Below are 24,912 nucleotides of genomic sequence, written 5' to 3' on the forward strand. Positions count from 1 at the left end.
ATAACCTGTACTTAATTTTTGAACTCCATTACAATGCGATGGAGACACACTTGTAAAAATTTCAAAATTCAATAATTTTTTCTGGAGTTCTTCCGTATATTAAGTAGGGATATTTTTGTTCAAATATTATTTTTCGTATCAGGATATTTTTGTCCATATATTTTTTTTTTGTAATTAAAAGAGTGACTTAATGCTAATAGCTCTTTAAATACCGGCGAAACTCTAATACATGGGATTAAAAGTGACTATTACTTTCACAAACATTTATGTATTATTATAATAGTCCGTATTATTTATTATTAAAATTTTAGCTCTCTCTTGTGCTTTTTAAACTGCGGAAATGTCAATTCAACAGAGTAACAACTTCTACGGCAATTAACGAACCCCTCCACGGGAATAAGTCAAATAAAATAAAAGAATATTAATCTTTTTCCACCCAAAAATTCAATGATTCTAAAAAGTTTAACTAAACTGTAGCTTTATTTTGGAAAATATTCCATTAGCGATCCGTATTATGGTGCTAAAATGGAGGATATTTGTACGGTTGTTGAAGCAAGTCAAGAGGAAGAACACATAAGGGAGAAATTAAAAGTTTAATTTTATGGAAGAGAAGAAGAGGGAAGAAGAAAAAGTTGTACATCATTCTCTTTGTCTTCTTTTCTCGGTTCTTGTTTCCTTTCAATTTATCCTTTCATTTCAAAAGAGAATCCTACAAACCTCTTCATCAGTTTTGTGATTGTCTTCTCACAAATTTCCAATAATTTCAGTTGTGTGGCAGGTATCATAACAGATATAAGTACAGTATGTGTGGCACATCATGTTCTACACTCGTGATTTAACGTAAAATCTCATGCATGCATGTTTAATATCATTACAATATTTTTTCTTAAACGGTATGTTTAGACTAACTTGTACGCAACTCAACTATTTCGGTACTTGGTATCTGTCCTCTCCCACCAGCATATTTACCGAGTAACTCTGCCCACCAAAATTTTTGCAGATGGATAAAATTCACCCAACGATTCTTCTTTCTATATTTGTTTTTTGTCGTTTCTATGATAACTCCGGTCCATAGCTTTTACCCACTTAATTAACCATGAGACCAGCATCTTTGTGTGCCAATAATATGACAAATTAATAGTAGGTATTTGTTGTTTTTTTCAGGTTAAAACTGCCACCCTGCTGAACAACTGAAGAGGAAAGTATTTTGAAAAGCTAACTTCATGGCACCAAGCAAGCTTAGAAAAGCTATTGGCGCTGTCAAGGACCGGACAAGCATAAGCTTGGCCAAAGTTGGAGGCAGCAACTGCTTGTCTGACCTAGAAGTTGCCATTGTCAAGGCGACTAGACACGAAGAGTACCCGCCCGAGGAGAGGCACGTTCGAGAGATTCTAAGCTTGACTGCTTATTCTCGAGCCAACATCAGTGCTTGCGTTGATAACATCTCTAGACGTCTTGGCAAGACAAAGAACTGGGTTGTGGCGCTCAAGTCAGTAATGTTGATCCATAGGTTGCTCTCCGATGGTGATCCCTCTTATGAACAGGAGATCTTCTTCGCCACGAGAAGGGGAACCAGGCTTCTTAACATGTCTGAGTTTCGAGACTCCAAATCCAATTCATGGGACTATTCTGCACTTGTCCGTACCTATTCATTGTACCTTGATGAACAACTTGAGTATAGGATGCAAAGCCGCCGTGGAAAGCGTAGCGCCTATGCCTACGATGAAGATTTAGAGGAAATTGGTCTTAATGCCATCATTGTGAAACCTACTCCATTGAGGGAAATGAAGAATGAGGACATTTTCTCAAGAATCCAATACCTGATGCAACTCCTTGACCGATTCTTAGCATGTAGACCCGCAGGTTTGCTTCAAGCTACTTTATTTTGCTTTAAATTCCCTTCTACTAAAAAATAATTCATTTTTCTATCCAACTATTGAGTTCAAACGCACAAAACAAAAAAGATCGAATCATAAAATGACATAAGATGAGAATAATACGTGAGGAATATGAAATTTGAAGAATTTTAATTTTCATACCATGTGCGATACCCATTCAAAGGGCTCTAACAAAATCGGTGCTTTAGTTTGGTCTTTTTCTACCTCTTCTCCCAGCCACCCCTATCCAAAACATGTCTTTCGTACATGATTCTAATTTATGTTTGCCCTGTTGTAAGAGCAGGTTTGGCAAAGACCAACAGAATTGTATTCGTGGCTCTCTATCCACTTGTGAAGGAAAGTTTCCAACTATACTACGAAATAACGGAAATAATAACTATCTTGATCGATAAGTTCCATGAACTATCAATCCCCGACTCTGTGAAGGTTCATGAGATTTTCTGCCGTATTAACAAGCAATACCATGAGCTTGAACAATTCTACATTTGGTGTAAAACTGTTGGAATTGGACGCTCTTCTGAATATCCAGATATTGAGAACATTCCACAGAAGAAACTTGACCTTATCGATGCATTTATACGGGAGAAACCCATATTGGAACAGAATGGGAATGCAATGCGTTATGAACCAAAGAGAGAGCTGGTTGAAAAAACTCAAGAGCCAGAGCCAGAGTTAGAGCCTCAACAGGAACAGGACATGAATGCAATTAAGGCATTACCACCACCAGAGGGAATTCCTGAAGAAACAAATCAAGAAGAAAAGACAGAGGTGCCAAAAACCCAAGAAGTAGGCAACTTGTTGAACTTGGGTGAAGATGCACCAACTATGGAAGAGCATGGAAATCAATTGGCTTTAGCCCTCTTTGATGGTGGTCCAGCAACTACTGCTTCTTCTACAACTTCACCATGGGAAGCGTTTAAAGATTCAGGGGATTGGGAAACAGCACTAGTTCAGCACACGAGCCATTTATCAAACCAGAAGGCTTCCCTTGCTGGAGGCTTCGACACATTAATGCTAGACGGAATGTATCAACAAGGAGCAGTAGCTCAGGTGGTAGCCAGCTCAGGTGTTGTAGCTACTGGAAGTGCTAGCAGCGTCGCGTTTGGATCAGCCGGTCGGCCGGCAATGTTAGCCTTGCCTGCACCTCCATCGGCAGGTAGTGGAGCTAACACAGCCGGGACAAGCACTGACCCTTTTGCAGCGTCACTGGCAATAGCTCCACCACCATATGTTCAGATGTCAGAAATGGAGAAGAAACAGAGACTGTTAGTAGAAGAGCAGGTAATGTGGCAACAATATCAAAGAGATGGAATGCATGGACAAATAGGATTAGCAACGGGCACAACCAAACCCTTGTGCATACAACATGGGAGGATACACAAAAACCTTCTAGTGGTTCCCTTAATTAGATACAGAAGAACGACCCGTGATCGTTCTCTTTGTGGTCTGCAATGTTCAGTAAGAAGACGAAATTCGTGAAATTGTAAGGAGCAAAAGAGGCATTCAGGAAGAAGGAACGACAAAATAACTATATAGGTTCACATTTAATTTATGTCTTGATTGCCTGCTCCACGAGTTAGGAACAATTTTCCAAATATGAAATACAACAGCTGCAGAACTACATGTTAGAGAAGATTTTATATCACAGTATGTAATGTAATAATTTGCAATTTTCACTTGTGTCATTTTCCTCTTGTCCTTTCTATATATGGCATACAGTGCTTTTTTGTATATAATATCGAAATGACAAGTAAAACCTTATCACAACCATCACTGATGGAAAATGGTGGTTTAGTTATTATATTTGGAAGGCGGAAGTGACTATTGGTAAATGGTGTTATACCTCTAAAACCGTAGTGCTAGTCTATATATGCACCATTATGCGTGTTAAAATGACAGGCTTTTCATTATAATAGAGACAGACTACGGTACATACAAAAAGATTAATCTCTGCATCGATGGCATTTTTAGGTTATGAACTAAGGGAATTAATCTGTTTTGCGAGAATTCCCAGCAACGAGCGACATAAGTCGTGGTTGCTAAAAATTTGCTTCCCAAAGGAGAATCTATAAGTCTCCTAACTAGTATTTTTGAATTAAATACTTCATTAGTATCAAAGCTATAAGGTTTTAGCTATTTGAATAACCCTAAATGGAAATTGCAATATTTCATGTCTGTAAATGCATATTTCTGTATGAAACCTTAGGAATTTTGTAGACCTCATTGTGAGCTTTTGCATCGATATGTGGGTAATATTTTTGGCCCTATAATTGGTGAGATACTGAATTTTAAAGTTTTAGGGTTTAATTATCACAAATTAAACTTCAAAAATTCAATAATCCTTTTTTCGTGAAATTTTTGTGCAAATTATGTTGGGTTCAGTTACCCGCATATTTTTGAGCAAAACTATATAATCAATTGTGATTACGATCGAACATTTGGGTCAGATTTTAAAGAAAATCATTAGCGTTTGTTCAAAATAAAAATAATCAATTCTTTATCATATCAATTTTTGAACGGGTTTATTTGGATTTGATGGTCTAAAACAATCCTAAAATACAAGAAAAATATTTACTAGTGTTATAATTGAAGAGACTTGGCTGAAAAATACGTTATTTGGTTGGAAACTCGAACCAACCCTTAATGAACCCACCCAATGATTTTCTTTCAATTCGCGGTAAGATTTCGATGGTTTCTTGAACAATTTGTGCTAGAATTCAATCCTAAAATATGTTTAGGCAAAATATTATGCTTTGATTAGATCAAAATGACCAAAATTGAGAAAAAATAAAAAACGAGTCGCGCTGGACCCATTTTGAAGCTATCTGGATTGTAATTATTGAACATGTATTAATTATTTTGTATAACATTTGGATAGTTTCGGAATGTTCGGCATCGAATTGAGAATTTAACGCGACGTGGTGATCGGAAAGTGGACTTTGAGACAAGGTAAGTCTCTTGTCTAATCTTGTGAGGGGGAAATTACCCCATAGGTGATTAAATTAATAAATATTGCTAATTGTGGGGGCTACGTACGCACAAGGTGACGAGAGTCCGTGCGTAGCTACTATTTATGCTAAAGTTCGGGTAGTTTAGGACTTAAATCATAAATTACTTGTGTAAATTGTATTCTTTATTTAATTAGATTATGTTATATATATTGGGAATTGTTAGAAAATATAATAAAGATGGAAATCTCATATACTTAATTTTTTTTTTAAAATTAATTAATTGTTAAAAGAAATTGTTCATTCTCTCGAATTTATCTTATAATAAATATACTCTCCTTCCAAAGGTACATAAGAAAATGTCCTCCTTTATTGTGGAGCGGGCCGAACGCCTAGGCAGGATAGATGCATCTATGGATCGTGCCGCACGTCACTCGGCAGTGTACACGACACTCTGGATCGGGCCGTACGACCTCGGCAGAAATCGTGCCTAATAATAATAATTGCACGATACTTGATATGTAATTGCAGCTTGTGAATTTAATTAATAGATTGAGAATTGTTGCATTTCAAGGAATTTAATTAATATATTGGTAATTATTGCATTTGAAGGAATTTAATTACTTCTTCTGGTTTAATAAAATTATTGTTAGCTCTGTGAATCATGTTGATAAAAATATTTCTATTTTTATGTTACTTATTATTATTGACCTTTAGTGAGTGTCAAAGTCGATCATCTCGTCTCTACCTCTTCGAGATTAGCCTTGATACTTACTAGGTACACGTTATTTTTTGTACTCATGCTGCACTTGCTGCACATTTTATTGTGCAGATACATATATGTCTAGCGGCCTTCTGGGCACAGAGGTGCGGCTAAAATTGTGAGGACATAGGTGATCTGCATTCTGTATTACGATCCACAGCCATCAGAGTCTCCTTCAGAGTTATTTATATTTTTCCTGTCTAATTTGTATTCTAGACAGATGTTGTATTTCTGACCCATTGAGTGAAGAAGATGACCAACCTTGGATGCTAGCAAAGCCCACTCTCGGCAGAAACTTATGGTGGAGAGCCCCCCCCCCCCCCCCCGGCCATTTTCTATGAATTGTTTTTGCTCGTACTTAATTATCTGATTTTCTTATAATTTTTTATACTGAAATTATTTTTCTTTTAATTAATATTGTTCTGAAAATATTAATTATTTTTGGAGGTATTTTTCAAGAATAAAAAATTTGTAAAAAATATTAATTGATTCAAAAAGCGTTTTTATGTGACTAATTCTCCCTATAAGTATATGAAAATATATATCATATTTTTAAAGTAAAATTAGGCATAAATATTAATTTTCTCATTGATTTGTTCTTGGAAAGATATGAAAATTAATTTTAAGATCAAATAAAATTATTCCATTAATATATAAGTGTATATAAAATGAGATCTAAATTTGTTTATTTGGTGTATATTATGTGCATATACCACTTGTTTAATTGAGAAGCCCCGGCAAAGAGAAAAGTCAGGATAATGCGCACTCTGCCTGCCAAGCGGGCGGCAGGAGCAGCGGGCAATTGCTTGGTAAGAGAACAACCCAGTGAATAATGTTAGTTAAAATATTTTTATTTGGTGACTTGGCTTTAGTTGATATGTTTAATTTTCATTTAACATATATCCATATACGATGATTGAGAACGTAGTAAACTTTTGAATCTAGGACTTATGCTTGTGCTTATAAGTCTTTTCAATTTGCTAAAGTTACCTTTATGTGTATGCAAAACCATTAAATTGCGAGCTTTAATTCTGAGTGTGAAACTTTATTTATATAAACGCAAGTCATAATACACCATATGAAAACTACTTATGACATCAAATCACCAAATTGAAGGCAAATGCTCAAAACGATGGTCGGGACATTACAACTCTGTTCCCATCGAAAAGAAAAAGATGTTGCTTTTATCTTATTGAAAGAAATATTGTGTTCTGCTCTGTTGATGACTAATTTTGATCCTCATATTAAAAATTAATTTATTTACACTTATTAATTTCCAATAAATATATTAAAGATATTTTCTGATTAATAATACCTATAATTAAGTAATTAATGGTGTCTAATTAATAATTTAGTATTATAATTATAAATATATCTGTAACGACCCAGCCGGTCGTTTTGAGAGTAATAGCCCCGATCCCCTATTTACTGCTTCTCCCATATCTATTTCTGCTATTGTGACTTGCCGAGAGGTTTCGTTTTGGTTTTTGGAGTTTTTTGGGATACTTAGTCCCTAAATAGAGGTTTAAGCCTTAGGATTTGGACCGTAGTCAAAACTGTGTGAAGACGACTCTGTAATGGAATTACGTCAGTTTCGTTAGCTCCGTTAGGTAATTTTATACTTAGAGCGTGTCCGGATTGTGTTTTGGAGGTCCGTAGCTTATTTAGGCTTGAAATGGCGAAAGTCGAATTTTTGGAGATTTTGACCGGTAGTGGACTTTTTGATATCGGTGTCGGATTCCGATTCCGAAAGATGGAGTAGGCCCATAAAGTTGAATATGCCTTGTGTGCAAAATTTTGGGGTCAATCGGACGTGGTTTGGTTGGTTTCGGTATCGGTTGTCAAATTCGGAAGTTTCAAGTACTTTAGGTTTGAAACGGAGGATGATTTGTGATTTTAGCGTTGTTTGATGTGGTTTGAGGGCTCAACTAAGTTATTATGGTATTTTAGGATTGGTTGGTATGTTTGGTCGAGGTCCCGGGGGCCTCGGGTGAGTTTCGGGTGCTTAACGGGTGGAAGCTTGGACTTAGAAGAATTCTGAAGTTGCTGGTTCTGGTGTTTTCGCACCTGCGGTGAGAAGTCCGCAGGTGCGGCCCCGTAGAAGCGAGGCTGGGATCACAGGTGCGCCTTTAGGCCAGGGAGTCAGTGGTCGCAGATGCGACGAGTAGACGCAGAAGCGCATCCACAGATGCGGACTTTGGCGCGCAGGTGCGGACTCTGGAGTTTAATGAAAAACTCGCAGGTGCGGCGTCCTAGCCGCAGAAGAGAGAGTTTCGAGGGCTTGATTCATTTCTCCATTTTTGGACTTGGGAGCTCGGAAATTGGCGATTCTTTGAGGGATTTTGAGAGAGAGCTTTGGGGTAACGATTCCTAACTCGTTTTTGGTTGTATTTCATTAATCTATAGTTGTTTTCTCCATTTATTTTTGGATTGGGATTGAAAAGTTGGGAAAATAGGGAAAAAGTTCCCTAACCGAATTTCTGAGTTTTCATTGGGATTTAGACATCGGATTTGGTTAATTTTGGTACGAGTGATCTCGTGAGTGAATGAGTGTTCATATTTGGTAACTTTTACCCGATTCCGAGACGTGGGCCCAGGTCGAAGTTTTAGGACGGATTTCGGAATTCTTATTAAAATTTTGATTTCATTAATTATATTAGTTTATTATAGTTGTATTTATGATATGTAATTATTTTTAGTTAGATTTGGGCCATTCGGAGTCAGATATTCGTGGAAAAGGCATTGTTACCGATTGATTGAGCTTGGTTCGAGGTAAGTGGCTTGCCTAACTTTGTGTGGGGGAAATCTCCTTAAGATTTGGAACTATTGTGATATGTGAGCGTCGTGTACGTGAGGTGACGAGTACGTACACGGGCTAGTTGTGAAAAAAAAGTTGATTTTCTTACTGAGCAGCAACCTGTTTTCCTTTTATTTTGAGTTATACTATTTTAATGAGTATTAATCTATTTTCATTCTTAATTGAGTCATTCCAATATGTGTAGCTATCATGTTTAGTCTAATACAGCATGTCTACGTGTCTTAACTGCTTATGTGAACTGTGTGCAGCATGCTTAGTGAATTTTCTGCTTCTTCCTTGACTGGTGCTTAGTCTAAATCGTAAGATTTTGTGATGTAGTTGTATTTCTATTGTTTGCGCTGCATATTTACTTTGGGACTATGGAACGGTATTCCGAGAGATCCTCTTGTACTTCATATTTACTTTGGGACTACGAAACGGTATTCCGGGAGATCCCCCTGTACTGCATATTTACTTTGGGACTACGGAACGGTATTCCGGGAGATCCCCTTGTACTGCATATTTATTTTGGGACTACAGAACGGTATTCCGAGAGATCCCCCTGTATTGCATATTTATTTTGGGACTACGGAACGGTATTCCAAGAGATCCCCCTGTCTTGCATATTTACTTTGGAACTACGGAACAGTATTCCAGGAGATCCCCTACACATTTACGTTTGAAACTATGAGACGGTATCTCGGGAGATCCCCTGTTGTATTTTTGTGTATTGAGCTGTTACCTTCTATAAATTCTTTCTTGTTAAATTTCAGTCTTTATTTTACTACAATATTTCATTTTTGCCTTGCTTTATTATCATATTCCAGTAGGGCCCGGACCTGACCTCGTCACTACTCTACCGAAGTTAGACTTGGCACTTATTGTGTACTGATTATGGTGTACTCATGCTACTCTTCTGCACATATTTTGTGTGTAGATCCAGGTACTTCTTATCAGCCCCGCTACTAGCTGAGAGTGCTTGCTGCTGTACGGAGATTTCAAGGTATATCTGCCGCGTCCGCAAACCTCGGAGTCCTCCTCTATTCCCTCCTATGTCATTTACCTTCCTTACTTCTGTTATTAGACTCTGGTGTATAGAGATACTAGTTTTCTTCTGTAGCTTGTGACTTACGATGTTCCGAGTTTTGGGATTACTGTGTATTTTGAACAGCTAGTTGTTTAATTCATGTTTTCATTTCATTATTTCGCAAATGTTAGGCTTACCTAATCATAGAGATTAGGTGCCGTCACGATGTCATACGGAGGAGAAATTGGGTCATGACAATATCACTCTTACTATCCTTTAAACAATTAAAATAACTTTTACATAGGTTTATAATTAATTTAATAAGGTTACATCTTAATATTGGTAAAATAGCCTACTATTTCAAAATAAACCCTTAATTAGTACCTCAAATAGAAAACAGGATATTTAGTAATTAATTAGCTAATTATAGTAATTAGCAATGTATTTGATAATTTTAATTTATATTATATTTTATTAAAATTATTTAAGTTTAATTAAATTAATTATAAAAGGAGTTAAAGACCGAAATGGCTACAATTGAAAATACCTAATTAAATACAATTTGGCTATCTATTAAATCATTTTTAGCCCAATACCCAAGCCTAAACAAATCTGATCCAGTAAAAAACCCATCTTATCCACCTTGGCAATCCGGTCCACTCTCAATGAACCAGTCCGTACTTTCCACGTCGCCCCTTCCACACCACTCACAAAAGAAGCACAATCAATCTCAGCCGCCTATCCCTCATATCAACGGCCCGTGTTTATCCTCGTTTTCCCCTTTATTTTTAATACTCCATCAGATTCAACCTTAACCGTCCAAATCCAATAATCCAACGGTTATCATATTACACTAATTTAATTATTTAATCCCTGATTTATCAGCGCCGTTGATCTAAAGATCCAATGGCCCAGATCTCTCCAACCTGTTTAAACCCCTAGAGACAACCCAATCCTCTCAAACCTTAATCATTCGTCTCCCAGACTCGGCCGCCCCCTTTCCCCCTTCTCTCTCATTTTCTCTCAACTCACCATACCCCATCAATCAAAGAACCTTGCACAAATTAGTGCAAGGTCATGAATCATGACCAGAAATCATCCCCTTTGTCCTATTTATCCACGATTCTCGCCGAATGTTTGCTCATTTCATTTTGGAGATTAGAATCCCCAAATCCAAAACCCAAAAAAAAAAAGACCAAACAATGCAATGTCAAGTCTTCAAAGATCCTTCTATATTTTGTTAAATCCGTGGCATGCATGAACATTTCTCAGTGTTATCATGATTATTCTTGGTCCAGAAGTCAAGCAAAGTGACCTCTGAACATTGAGGCTCTTACCCGATGGTTCTTGCCTTCAACGGTCAACTTTCCCCCTCTTAGGTAATAATTCTCGCTGATTTCTCTTTGTCTTCTTAGATTTTCACTCGATTATGCTCGCATCACCACCCCTCTGTCACCTTCCTCTACCAGTTTGAATCATGTTGAACCCTAGAGACATTTTAATGCCACTATAAATAGGGGCTTTAATGCTCTCACCTAAAAGGAAAAGGGACATACGAAATCACTTAACAAATATAGAAATATCAATTTCTAATCTCGAGTAGCAAAAATCAAGTTAGGGCTTTCGAACTAGTTTCTGATTCTTTCCGATTCTTAACGGCTGAGAAAGACTCTTCTTTGGTTTGCTGCCCAAAAGAAGGTCAGTGAACCTCAACCTTTCTTGTTTTTTAATTGTTTAATTGAAAGCATATTTGTTCTATTATCTTTTGTTAAATGGCTCTATCTCTAATACGTTATGGTTGATTATCTCTAGATGTCCGACGAGCGCAAAACACACACTTAAATTCTGCTCGCTAATCAAATATAGTATAGTATAATATCGTACCCACAGGGATTGGATTTAAATAGTATTCTTGTAGCTTCTAGCTTGGTTGTTATCCAAGATAATCAACAGTTGAGATTTATAAGATGTCTCACTAAAATTAACTAAGAATCTAAAGCTATTGACTAATGACAATCAAAGCAAGGAATAAGCAAAGAAGGTTATCAATGGGAGAAGACAAGCTTTTGATAGGATATGTGCAAGATAATTGTTCGGGATCTAACTCTAGATAATTCACTTCTAATGTTCAAGTGAGTCTCTCTAATTCACTTAATTATTAGTTCAAACGTTCAGCAAAAACTCCTCTCTCGATTAAGTCTTAACATCACAAGATGAACCAATTTCAGCACATGAAGATATGCCGGAATGCATAGTGGATTGGTCTTTAGGAAAACCTCTTTCGATTATTCTCCTAACTAGGTTTAATAAATTATTCAACTAGCCTCTTTCGATTACTAAGAAGAATTAATGAACTCAACCAACAATATAATGCAAAGATATCGCAAGTTATGCCTCTCTCGATTACATGAACTAGTGAATATAGACGCAACGATTAAATCATCCAAAATGATTCAATACATAAAACTAGAGTTATAATCCACAAACAATCATTAATACACCAAATCCATCAAACCCTAAAGAGAACTACTCTATAGATATGGAACAATCACCACAAATAAAATTAAAGTATAGGAAAACATAATTTCAATCCACCCTTGGGACTTGAGTGAGGAAGGAAAGATGAAATCCTTGTGCTTGTGTTCTTCCAACTCCTCCTTAGGTCGAAAGTATGTCAAAAGTCCAGAAAATAATGTTTTTCCATATATTTATACCAAGTACGGTCGGGCCCAGATGAAACCACCTTCTCCTAGCCGAAATAGGACATTGGCTCTGTAACAATTACACAGGCGCACTGCATAGGGCGACACGCCATGCGGGGCATTAGTGGGGAAATCTAGAGAGCATTTGGGCAGCCGCGGCCTACCACGCGCCGCGGTTGTGGAGTTTTCTCAGAGTACAGATTTTTGCTTGATTTTTGACGTCCGGACTTGGTCCTCGACCCCCGAACACGATCCCGGCTTAATCCATTGGGCCTTTACTCAAACTTCAAAGCTCCAAATAGCTCGAATTAGCTCCACAACATCTACATAGCTCGGAATCACTCATACAAGGCAGAAAACAAACAATAAGTGCAAAACACTACCAATTAAAGCTCAAACACAAATAAAGTGCTGTGAATTAGAGTGCACTAAGCGACTAAAACACGTAATTATAGCCTACCATCAACACCCCACACTTAAAACCATTGCTCGTCCTCGAGCAATCAAACTACACTTCATATAGATACGACTTTTTTCAACAACTCTAATAACTCATCATACCAAGAATATTTAAAACATATTAAGCACAATACCATAACATCCTCGCATCAAGATTTGCCTCAAAAGCACCATGCAATTTTTCACAACCTGCTCACTTACTCTAACACAGAGGTCAACGACATTACCTTTCCTTCATGAATCAAGTGCCCCCACACAACAATAGAGAGTAGTACCAAAAACAATAAAATTTAAGAACAATCAGGAACTCAAGATAGAAAGAATTCACTCACTCTCAGAAATAACATTCGTATGCCACAAAAGATGCACCATAGGCTTTCCCGTAGTGTACTACTCTACTAATTGAGCTCATTCAGTCAACGATCAAGTAGGACTTTAATTGGTTGTAATGTAGGTTGCGGGATGGGTATGATGTATTTAGATATAAGTGTGACTACACCTCCCTAAGCACTTTAGCACATACAATTAGCCATTCAAAACCCCATACTTATGTCAAACCATAACTCCACCTTCACATCAATATACATTAATTCCCTACTTCTTTAAGAACAATTACATCAAGTTACCACTATCAAGGAATATTGTTTTTCACAATCATATACTCATTTTTTCCTTTCTTTTTCAATTCAAGCGGCTCTTTCTTTTTCAAAACAGTGTACCTTTTTCCTTAATTCAATAGTTCCACTCAAAAACCAAACCAACCACCCCACACTTCAACTTTTACAAAGTTCATAACAAATTCAAGTGCTCACTAAAGGTACAAGGTTCAAATAGTGTCAATTTAAACACATGGGTAAGGCTTGTGATGTGGTTGCCAAAGAAATAGGATCATAGGCTCAAAGGGGTTAACTAAGATACATAACAATTAGGTGAGTAAAACATATATCTAGCTCAACAAAGAAATGCCTATATCACTTCCAAGACTGAATAAAACTACTTTCGCTTTGCAAACACACGGGGCAATTTCTAGACATCAACTGCAATGTACATAATAGCACAAGACCTCACACACACATGGCACATAACTCACTCAGGATTAGACTATCAAGACACTCTAGTCAAAGCACTTAAGCAAAGTTAAGATCATACACTTTAAGGTACTCATACAAGATTCAAAAACTGAGCCTAAGCCTCACACTAAAGCATTCACTATTCTTAAGGCACAATAAAGTTAAGAGATATTGGCTTTAATTCAAATCACAGCACAAGGCTTCCTACTCCTAACAAAAATAAAAACTAATTACACCCGGTTCAAACAAAACCCTTGAAAAAGAACCACGGCACAAAGAAAAACCAAGGGAGAATTGTTACACTACCTAACAAAAGAAAATCTTTTTGTCTTTTTTCTTTCTACTTTAATCCCTCAAGAAACCTGTCGATGATATCCATCGTTTGGAAAAATCGGGATATTTAAATTTTTTAAGTTTTTTTTATGTTTTGTTTTTTCAATTTTTTCTATCCCCAACTACTACAACTATAAAAAAGAAACCTAATATACATACATACATACAAAAATCGGGATATTTAAAATTTTTATGTTTTGTTTTCAATTTTTTCTATCTCCAACTACTACAACAAACAAAAAGAAAACTACAAAAATAAAACTAATATACATACATACATACATACATACAAATATCCCTCACCCCACAATTTAAGTTGTGGCATGTCCCCATGACACACAATTAAAAAGCATAAGGTAAAGGAACTTCCCTAAATATCTAGTCGGGGTCTGAGTCGAAGTCGGGCTCCATTCCTCGTGCTCGAACTAATTCACACATCCATACAGACAACTTCTTCTCAGCCTTTTTGGGGTACACCCCACACTTATCTTTCTCACTCACCGCAGCCTTCTCTTTCGAGCCCTTCACATTCCATTCAACACTTGCAGCTGGTTTTCCTTTTTGCACCCCCTTTTCTATATCCATCTTGAAAGTCACAGTCACCTCACCCACTCTAAGCATAAGATTTCTCTCATGTATATCATGTATCTCTCTGCCCATTGCTAAGAACAGTCTACCTAGGATGAGGGGGACCTTCTTATTCTCCTCCATATTTACCATTGTAAAATCCACAGGAAATACGAACTTATCCACCCGAACTAACACATCTTCCACTATGTTCTCGGGTATTAAAGTTGTTTGGTCTGCTAATTGCAAAGATATTGGTGCAGATCTTATCTCTCAAATCTCCTTCTCTAGTTTCCTGTAAATAGATAGATGCATTAAATTAATTGAGGCACTAGAATCACATAAAGACTTATCAAAATTAATAGTTCCTAAAGAGCAAGGTATAGTAAAACTCTCTGGATCTCCACACTTTCGTAGGAGTTTATTTTGCAATATCGCACGGCAATGCTATGTGAGCTTGACCATTGAGGTCTCCTCTACTTTCCTCTTCTTCGTAAGGTTTCAAGAATTTAGCATAAGAAGGCATTTGTGAGAGCACTTCTGTGAATGGTAAGTTCACATGAACCTGTTTCAACATATCCAGAAATTTCCCAAACTGCCTGTCTAGCTTTTCTCTACATAGTTTTTGAGAGAAAGGTAGCACAGACATATGCTTGCCTTCCTCATGTTCCTCCCTTCTCAATTTTTCTTCCTTCTTCTTATTCTCAGATTTCATTAGGCTCTTCTTCTTCTTGTCATCATCACTTTTCAGCTACTCCCCACTTTCTTTTTCAAGTATCACATCTTTTTGGATTAGGGCAGGGTCTTTCAATACTTGACCACTTCTCAAAGTTACAACATTCACTGTTTCTTTGGGATTTCTTTCGATATCAGTAGGGAGAGTTCTTGGAACCTTCTCAGATAATATTGTTGCAATCTGTCCCACTTGCTTCTCTAAATTTCGAATTGCTTCCCCTTGTACTTTAAATCTTTCATCAGTTTTCACAATGAAGGCCTTCATGACATCTTCTAGACTAGGCTGATTGGCTATTGAGGCTGAAACTGCTGCCTCTACTGATTCATAAAATAGGAGCTCCTTGTCCCTGAAATCTGGGGTTGTTTTGTTGCCATGCATTAGCGGTACCCCCAAGTGAAGTCCATGAAAAATTGGGGTGCTTCTGACCTATTGCATTAAAGTTGTTATTTCCCACAACATTCACTTCCTCAGTTGAGGCTTGACACTCATGAGTAGGGTGTCATCTTCCACATATATCACAGGCTGCATGATGCTCATTTTGTATCGAGGCTAAGGTCAACTTCCTTATTTCTTTAGCCATAGCATCAAGTTGTACCTACACAGATGTATTAGCATCAACTTTGTGAACACTAGTTGATCTTCTTCTTTCAGCACTCTCAGAGGGCCACTGATTTGCATCTTCAGACAGCTCATCAAGAATTGTAACTATCTCATCTGGAGTCTTCTTCATCAACGGGCCTTCAGTTGTATTGCTCAATATTCTACGTAAGGATGATGTCAATCCACCCCAAAAGTCCTGGAGCTGCATCCAGAGTTCAATTCCACTATGCTGACACTTTCTAACTATCTCCTTAAACCTATCCCATACTTCAATAACAGTCTCGGTCTCTTTCTGGCAGAACTTATGGATTTCTCTTCTAAACTTGCCCGTCTTAGCTGATGAGAAATATTTATCAAGAAATTTTATGGTCATCTCATCCCATGTTCTAATCGATCCCGTGGGTAAGCTTCAAAGCCATTGCTTTGCATCATCTTTGAGTGTAAATGGGAATGCCCTTAAGTGCACTGCATCTTGTGACACACCATTATATTGAAAGGTGTTCATAATCTCTTCGAAGTCCATTAGATGTGTATTTGGATCTTCATTCATCTTCTCTCTGAAGACATAATAATTCTGAAGGGTTTGAAGCAACCCTTGCTTCAATTCGAAATTGTTAGCTACAATCGGAGGTGGTCTCATACTTGATAATCCTTGGTTGTAGACCGGTCTAGCATAATCGCCCAATGATCTCCTAGGCATGGGAGCTACATTCAGAACTGGTCTGCAGCCAAGGGTTGATTTTGAGCAATTCTCCGACCTCTCTCTTCTTCATAGATAATCTGTGCTTCTCTAATGGCTGCTTTCTCAGCATCCCGTGCATCTTTTTCCCGTTGTTGGGCTGCCTCTCTTGCAGCCAAATCTACATTATCATCACCATTTCCAGCCATAGTTTCCTTGGTTGAGGACTACCCAACCTTTTCTAACATCTCAGTGAGATTTCTTTCCATCCTCAGCTGTCGCAGTTATTTTTCTATCTCGGGCTCGTATGGTAGCACTTCTTTCGCAGAAGCTCGAGTCATGCACCAATCTAAACCTATAACCTACGCACAATCAACGAATACCAAACGTAAAAAGGGAAAAATAAAATAAAATAAAAAGAAAAAATTCCTAAATTAGCACTACAAACTATTTCAAACACTATCGATTACCAATCCCCGGCACGACGCAAAAATTTGATGAGCGCAAAACACACACTTAAATTCTGCTCGCTAATCAAATATTGTATAGTATAATATCGTATCCACATGGATTGGATTTAAACAGTATTCTCATAATTTCTAGCTTGGTTGCTATCCAAGATAATCAATAGTTGAGATTTATAAGTGTAACGACCCGACTAGTCGTTTTGAGAATTTAAGTCCCGTTCGGCAGCATAAGGTCTTGAGAAGCTTCGTATTATGTGTATTGACTTGTGTGCATGGTTGAATTCAGTTACCGAACGATTCAGAGTCAAATCGGAAGGAGGACTTAAGTTTTGGAAGCTTAAGCGGTTAGAGTTGACAGAATTTGACTTTTTATGTAAACAGATCCGGAATGGGTTTTGGATGATTCCAAAATATTTGAATGGTGATTTTGGACTTAGGCGTACGTCCAGATTTGGATTTGAGGTCCGTAGGGTAATTTGGAGCATTTCGGCGAAAGTTGAAAAAGTTGAAGTTTTGAAGGTTGAGAGGTTTGACCAAGAGTTGACTTTGCTGATATCGGGGTCGGAATGCAGTTTTGAGAGTTGGAACAACTCCGATATGTCATTTAGGACTTGCCTGCAAAATTTGACGTCATTCCGGGTAGATTTGATAGGTTTCGGCACGTGTTTTTGATGTTGGAAGATTTGAAAGTTCATAAGTTCGATTCTTAGCGCGATTGTAGTTTCGGCGCTGTTTGATGTGATTTGAGACCTCGAACAAGTTCGTGTTAGGTTATGGAACCTGTTGGTATGTTTAGACGGGGTCTCAGGGGCCTCGGGTGAGTTTTGGATGGGCTACGGGCCATTTTCTCCTATTTTTGGACTGCTGTTTTCTGTCATTTGGTTTCCTTAATCGCGTCCGTGTCACTTCCTCCGCATTCGCGTAGTGTAATTTAGGAGGATGAATTATTTGTTCTCCGCGCTCGCATAACTCCTTCCGCGATCGCGAAAGCCTGCCTTCCCCTTCTTCTCGTTCGCATCCGCTCCATCGCGTTCGTGTAGTAGAAACTAGGAGCTGGGAGCTAGTGACCATGTCCTCTATGCGCTTGCACTGTTCTATCCGCGAACGCGTAAGTGTACTTTCCCCTCCTTCACGTTCGCGTGCCGCTTCACGCGTTCGAGTAGCCCAGTTCCTGGGCAATTATTTTTCTTTTTCGATCACACATGCTTGTTCGCGATCGCACATCACCAATTCCGGGCAGTAGCTATTTCCTCTTCGCGATCGTAGCTCCTCTTCCGCGATTGCGATGTACAAACACCTGGGCAGCAGAATATATTTTCCAAATCGAGGGTTTGGCCATTTTTATCATATCTTGATTTGTAGAACTCGGCTTAGAGATATTCTTTGTGGGGTTTTCAAGAAAATCGATTGGGTAAGTGTTCTTCATCTAGAATTTATTATATTCCATGATATTATCTTTATTTTTATCATTTAATTTGTGTTTTTGAGTGATGAAAATGGGGATTTTTGAAGAAAAATTTCAAAATGAAAAATCATATTTTGAGGGACGAATTGGTATCGGAATTTGATAATTTTGGTATGGTTGAACTCGTATCAGAATAGGTGTTCAGGTTTTGTGAAATTTATCAAGTTCTGAGGTGCGGGCCCAGGGGTTGAATTTTGAGTCGATTTTTAGATTTCAATAAAGATTGAGGCTTTATGATCCGGAATAGTTTCTTATGTATTTTATTTGTGCTTTGAAGTTATTTTGGTTAGATTTGAGCAGTCCGGAGGCCATTTCACCCGAGAAGTTCATTTTTGAGTACTGGTCTGCCTTCTTTGAGGTAAGTATCTTGCCTAACTTCGTGTGGGGGTACTACCACTTAGGATTTGAGTCTTCTATGCTAATTGTAGTCCGTGTACGCGAGGTGACGAGTACGTGCTCGGACTTATTTGTGGAAAATTGACCTTTTAGGATTATTAAGTCCTTGTATTCACTGATTATGCAGTTGTTATGTTATGAATACGTCTCTTAATTGCTAGTTTCACCTCTACATGCTTTAATTAGAATTAATTGCTTCATGATCCACTATTGTTGCTTATTTAATTCTTCAGTGCCTTAACTGAAATTGTTATCTCTTATATTGCCATGTTATCCTTTCCTAACTGCTTATCCTTATTGAATTTGTTGTATCTCGTTCCTAATTTCCCAACCTTAAAAGAAGTTAGATATCCTATAATTTAGTTGACTGTCCTTATTTGGAATTATTCGACTTGTGTTAGCTCCCTCGTCGTCGAACTGTATATTGTAGACCATTGTTACATAGTATTTCCTTTCTTGTTGAGCTGTTCTTATTATGACTAGCATTCTCTATTGTGGCTACTTTTTGTGACATAGTTCCTCCGTTTCTTTGAGTTCTAGTATCTCTGAGTTGACTTAATTGTCGTACCCTTGTATTATTTTCATTGTTGATGTTGTACTTGCTGTTCTGAAGCACGAGGTTTCTATCGTGCGGTTGTTGTTATTGTGATGCACGAGGTTTCTGCCGTGCGGTTGTTGTTATTGTGATGCATGAGGTTTCTGCCGTGCGAGTTTTATTGGGTTGCACGAGGTTTCTGCCGTGCTATTGTTAATATTGATATTTATATTTGCGGCGTGACAAGGCGTGCTATATATATATGGGTTGCGCATGTGGCGAGACAAGGTGGTAACATTATTATGCACGTGTGGCGATACAAGGCGGGCATTTACTTTACTATTGCACATGTGGCGAGACAAGGTGGGCTATGTCAAGGATTGATTTGTGATGGCCTGGGGGCATTGTTGTTGATGATGTTTGTGTAGTGGTACACTTACCTGTGTGAGCTTTATCTTGTGGAAAGCTGTGAGAAAACATTCTATGTGCTGTCCATTTCTTTTCCTATACTTACTTGCTGGCATGAACCATGTTAGGACACTTGCACAAGCATACACATAGTTGAGCTCTCTTATCGGTTAAGAGGTTTTCTTGATATTACTGAGTATAGATGCACACCCTTGTTTACTTGCCTTCTATGTGAGAATGGCTCTATTTGGCACGTGAGTCGTCAGTGCGGTTATGAAGTGTAATGAGGGCACATGATGCCAAGTGTTAGGGTTCGGGTATTGGGACCTGTGAGTTGTGAATAGTATGAGGTTTGGTACCTCGTGGAGTTTATTGACTAAAACCTGGTGTGAAAGCGGTCGTTTTATTGAGTTGTTACTTGTCCTTTCTTTATCTGTGATTATCGGATTTAGGCTGTGTTTCCGTTCATTCTTCTATGTCATTATTATTGTGTTCCGCTGATAGTTGTTGTTTTCCTTCCTTATTGCAATTACCATAATATTTACCATTTTGCGTAGTCTTTATGTAGATATCATACTTTATTGTTCCTATACTTATACTTGTTCAGGTTATTTAGTCCAGTAGGTGTTTTGACTGTAGCTCGTCGCTACTCCACTGAGGTTAGTCTTGATACTTGTTGGGTACCGTCGTGGTGTAGTCATATTGCACTTCTGCTTATTTTTGTGCAGATCCACGTATTTCGAAGTCAGTTGATCATTAGCTAGCTGTGTGGATTGTTGTTGTGGAGACTCAAGGTAAACCTGCTGCTGCGTTCCTAAGCTTTAGAGTCACCTTCTGATTTGTATTCACGCTGGTTACTTTATTTCAAACAGTTGTATTTTGAAAATTGTAGCAAACTCTGTAGAGCTTATGACTTGTACTACCGGTTTTAGGAATTATAAATTTTATAGCAGTTTCTATTTCATAAATTGTTAGATGTTATTTAATTATCGTTGTTATTCAGCTAATGTTAGGCTTATCTAGTCCTTAAGACTAGGTGCCATCACGACACCCAACGAAGGAAAAATTGGGTCACGACAAGTTGGTATCAGAGCCCTAGGTTCATAGGTGCAACGAGTCATAAGCGAGTTTAGTAGAGTCTTGCGGATCGGTACAGAGACTTCTCTACTTATCTTTGAGAAGCTATGGAACTATTAGGACATTTTCATTTCCTTCATTCCTATCGTGCGAGTTTAGTGATCTCTAAGTTTGAAGCTTTTATCATTCCATTCTCTCACAGATAGTGAGGACACGAGCTACAATTACTGATGACGCTGCTCCCGGAGCAGGTGTCGCTAGGGGCGGAGGCAGAGGCCGAAGAGGAGCACGCGCCACAGCTAGAGCATCCACCAGAGCAGCAGTTGAGGAGCCGCCAGTAGCTCCGGTTAGGGGACAGGTACCAGAGGCGCCTGCTATTACCCCCAGACTTCAGGAGACCTTAGCACAGTTCCTAAGCATATTTGGTACATTGGCTCAGGCGGGGTTGATTCTGGTTACACCAGCTACTTCACAAACCGGGGAAGGAGCTCAAACTCCTGCCGCCCACACTCCAGAGAAGCGAGTTCATGTTGTTCAGGTTCCAGGTGTCATTGCGACACAGCCTGTGGTCCCAGTTCAGCCCATGGTTAGGGCAGCAGCATCTGAGGAAGAACAGCTTAGACTTGAGAGGTATAAGAAGTACCACCCTCCTACCTTCAGTGGATTGGCGACAAACGATGCCAGGGTTTCCTGGAGGAGTGTCACTGCATTCTTCGTACTATGGGTATTGTGGAGACAAGCGGGGTTGCTTTTGTTACGTTCCAGCTTAGGGGGGGACTTATCAGTGGTGGCGGGCATATGAGTTGGGTAGCCCGGCCGAGTCAGCTTCACTTACATGGGTTCAGTTTTCAGAGATGTTCCTGAGAGAGTTTGTACCTCAGTCCCTTCGAGATGCATGGCGCGCGGAGTTTGAGCAGCTGCGCCAGGGCACTATGTCAGTGTTAGAGTATGTCGTTAGATTCAATGATTTGGCTGGACATGCAACTGCTTTGGTCGCTATAGTTAGAGAGCATGTCCGTAGATTCATTGAGGGGCTCAGGCATGATATTCGGTTCAGCATGGCTCGGGAGTTAGAGTCGGATGTTTCATTTCAGCAGGTGGTAGGGATCGCTCGCCGAGTAGAGGGCATATGGGATCAGGAGAGAGAGGACAGGCAGGGTCAGGAGAGAGAGGACAGGGAGGCTAGGAGGCCTCGTAGACAGGAGAGATCCACTGGTCATTATTTTGGAGGCAGGGTACGGCATGGTAGAGGTTTTGTGGGTCAGCTAGTTCAGCTTGCACTTCAGGCTTCGCACGGTGTTTCAGGTACTCATGGGTCTCAGAGTACCCGTACTGCATAGTTTCCACAACCACATCAGCAGAGGGATTGCTTTGAGTGTAAAGATACCATCCACATGGTGAGAGATTATCCCAGACTCCAGACAAATGTGTCACAACGGGGTATTCAATGATGCCATACAGGTATGCTTTTGATTTGTTATAGAGGGGCACCATTTGCATTTTGATTCGGTTCTTCTTATCGGGGTGAGTCCCCTTATTTATTGATTCCACCTATGGGTGAATTCATGACTTAGTATTCTATATATGTGTTTACCCCTGTTGGGAGATTCTATGAGTGGTAGCCCGTGTCTATCATTTGCTTTTATTCATTATTGAGAGTTACGAGGCTATAATTGAATTTCTCTTGTCCATTATGGTAGGTTTGATGTGATTCTTGAGTAATTTGGTTACGATTTGTGATTTGATACTCTACCGGGGTGAGAGTTTAGTAAGTGTTGTGATTTTATTGGCAGAATTGAGTTAGTGGAAGATTTCCATTGGTATGATGTGTATTCGACTTATGATTCAGAGTTGAGGGTGAGACCCTAGTGATTCCATTTGATTTGTTATGTTTGAGTCGGGCTGCGTGCCGTGGTGGAAGTTATATCAGGATGAGATCCTTGTGATTTGTTCATATACTTTAATTTTTCCTTTTAAATTGATTTGTAGGATGGTACTCATAGAGAGTTGTGCCTGTTGGGCTTTGATATTTCTCTTATGTGTTTTTCTTTACATATTCAGTCATTTTTCATTATGTGCTTCTTGAGTTTTAGCTTGCGGGTATATGCCTGGTGGTGTTAGTTGTGACTTGTTGATTCGAGTGTATAGTTAAGAGGTCTTCATGTTGCTTACATCATTGTCAGTGTTGTGGAGGTTTGAAATAGGGTTCTAACAGATATGAGGCTAATTGCCGGTGCTAGTTTTGATTACGGGCAGCTATTGTGATCAGAAATAACATTATGGGCCTATGTGTGGTGTGCCATGTTGGGTGGTCGTACCTTGTGGCTGTAGGCATGAGTTGTTGCAGCAGGTTGAGACTGATACCGGGTATGGATTTAGAATCGGGTCCTTTGGAGATGAACATAAGGTGAGAATTTTGACTCTAAGGCTTATCAGTATTGGTAGAAAGGATAAATTACAGTTGAGATGGTGTCGTCAGGCTTATATGGATTGGGGTGACGTGGGGTCACCTGTGGGTGTATGTTGGATATGTGCATTCAGTGATTTGAACACGTCAAGGCGATTCTTGGCACATTCGAGGACGAACGCTTGTTTAAGAGGGGGAGGATGTAACGACCCAGCCAACCGTTTTGAGAATTTAAGTCCCGTTCGGCGGCATAAGGTCTTGAATAGCTTCGTATTATGAGTATTGTCTTGCGCACGTGGTTGAATTTAGTTACCGGACGATTCAAAGTCAAATCGGAATGAGGATTCAAGTTTTGGAAGCTTAAGCGGTAAGAGTTGACCGGAATTTGACTTCTAGTGTGAACGGCTCCGGAATGGATTTTGGATGATTCCAACAGCTTAGAATGGTGATTTTGGACTTCGGCGTGCATCCGAATTTGGATTTAGAGGTCCGTAGGGTAATTTGGAGCATTTCGGCGAAAGTTGGAAAAGTTGAAGTTTTAAAGGTTGAGAGGTTTGACCAAGAGTTGACTTTGGTTATATCGGGGTCGGAATGCGATTCCGAGAGTTGGAACAGCTCTGTTATGTCATTTGGTACTTGCCTGCAAAATTTGACATCATTCCGGGTTGATTTGATAGGTTTCGACACGCGTTTTTGAAGTTGGAAGATTTGAAAGTTCATAAGTTCGATTCTTGGCGCGATTTGTAATTTCGACGTTGTTTGATGTGATTTGAGACCTCGAGCGAGTTCGTGTTAGGTTATGGAGCCTGTTGATATGTTTAGATGGGGTCCCGGTGGCCTCGGGTGAGTTTCGGATGGGTTACGGGCCATTTCCTCCTATTTTTGGACTGCTATTTTTTGTCATCTGGTTTCCTTAATCGCGTCCGCGTCACTTCCTCCACGTTCGCGTAGTCTAATTTTGGAGGATGAATTATTTTTTCTTCATGATCGCGGAAGCCTACCTTCCCCTTCTTCGCGTTTGCATCCGCTCCATCGCGTTCGCGTAGTAGAAACTAGGAGCTTGGAGCTGGTGACCATTTCCTCTACGCGTTTGCACTGTTCTATCCGCGAATGCGTGGGTGTGCTTTTCCCTCCTTCGCGTGCCGCTTCACGCGTTCGCGTAGCCCAGTTCCTGGGCCATTATTTTCCTTGTTCGCGATCGCACAACACCAATTCCGGGCAGTAGCCATTTCCTCTTCGCGATCGCAGCTCCTCTTCCGCGATCACGATGTACAAACACCTCGGCAGCAGAACATATTTTCCAAATCGAGGGTTAAGCCATTTTTATCGTATCATGACTTGTAGAGCTCGGTTTTGAGCGATTCTTTGTGGGTTTTTCAAGCAAATCGATTGGGTAAATGTTCTTCACCTAGAATTTATTATATTCCATTATCATGTCTTTATTTTTATTATTTAATTAGTGTTTTTGAGTGAGGAAAATGGGGATTTTTGAAGAAAAATTTCAAAATGAAAAATCATGTTTTGAGGGACGAATTGGTATCGGAATTTGATAATTTTAGTATGGTTGAACTCGTATTG

At 39.0% G+C, this 24,912-nt stretch overlaps 1 protein-coding gene across 1 annotated transcript; it reads left to right on the forward strand.

Moving 5' to 3' along the window:
• The first annotated feature begins 603 nt into the window (after positions 1–603).
• LOC107797046 (putative clathrin assembly protein At1g03050) lies at positions 604–3,583 on the forward strand. The gene is given in 4 exon segments (XM_016619894.2): positions 604–778; positions 1,165–1,863; positions 2,182–3,233; positions 3,235–3,583. Coding segments are annotated over 3 exon segments (1,749 nt in total). The 5' UTR covers positions 604–778; positions 1,165–1,223; the 3' UTR covers positions 3,292–3,583.
• Positions 3,584–24,912: the final 21,329 nt, after the last annotated feature.

Source organism: Nicotiana tabacum, chromosome 4 (assembly GCF_000715075.1).
Source record: "Nicotiana tabacum cultivar K326 chromosome 4, ASM71507v2, whole genome shotgun sequence".
Lineage (NCBI taxonomy): Eukaryota > Viridiplantae > Streptophyta > Magnoliopsida > Solanales > Solanaceae > Nicotiana > Nicotiana tabacum.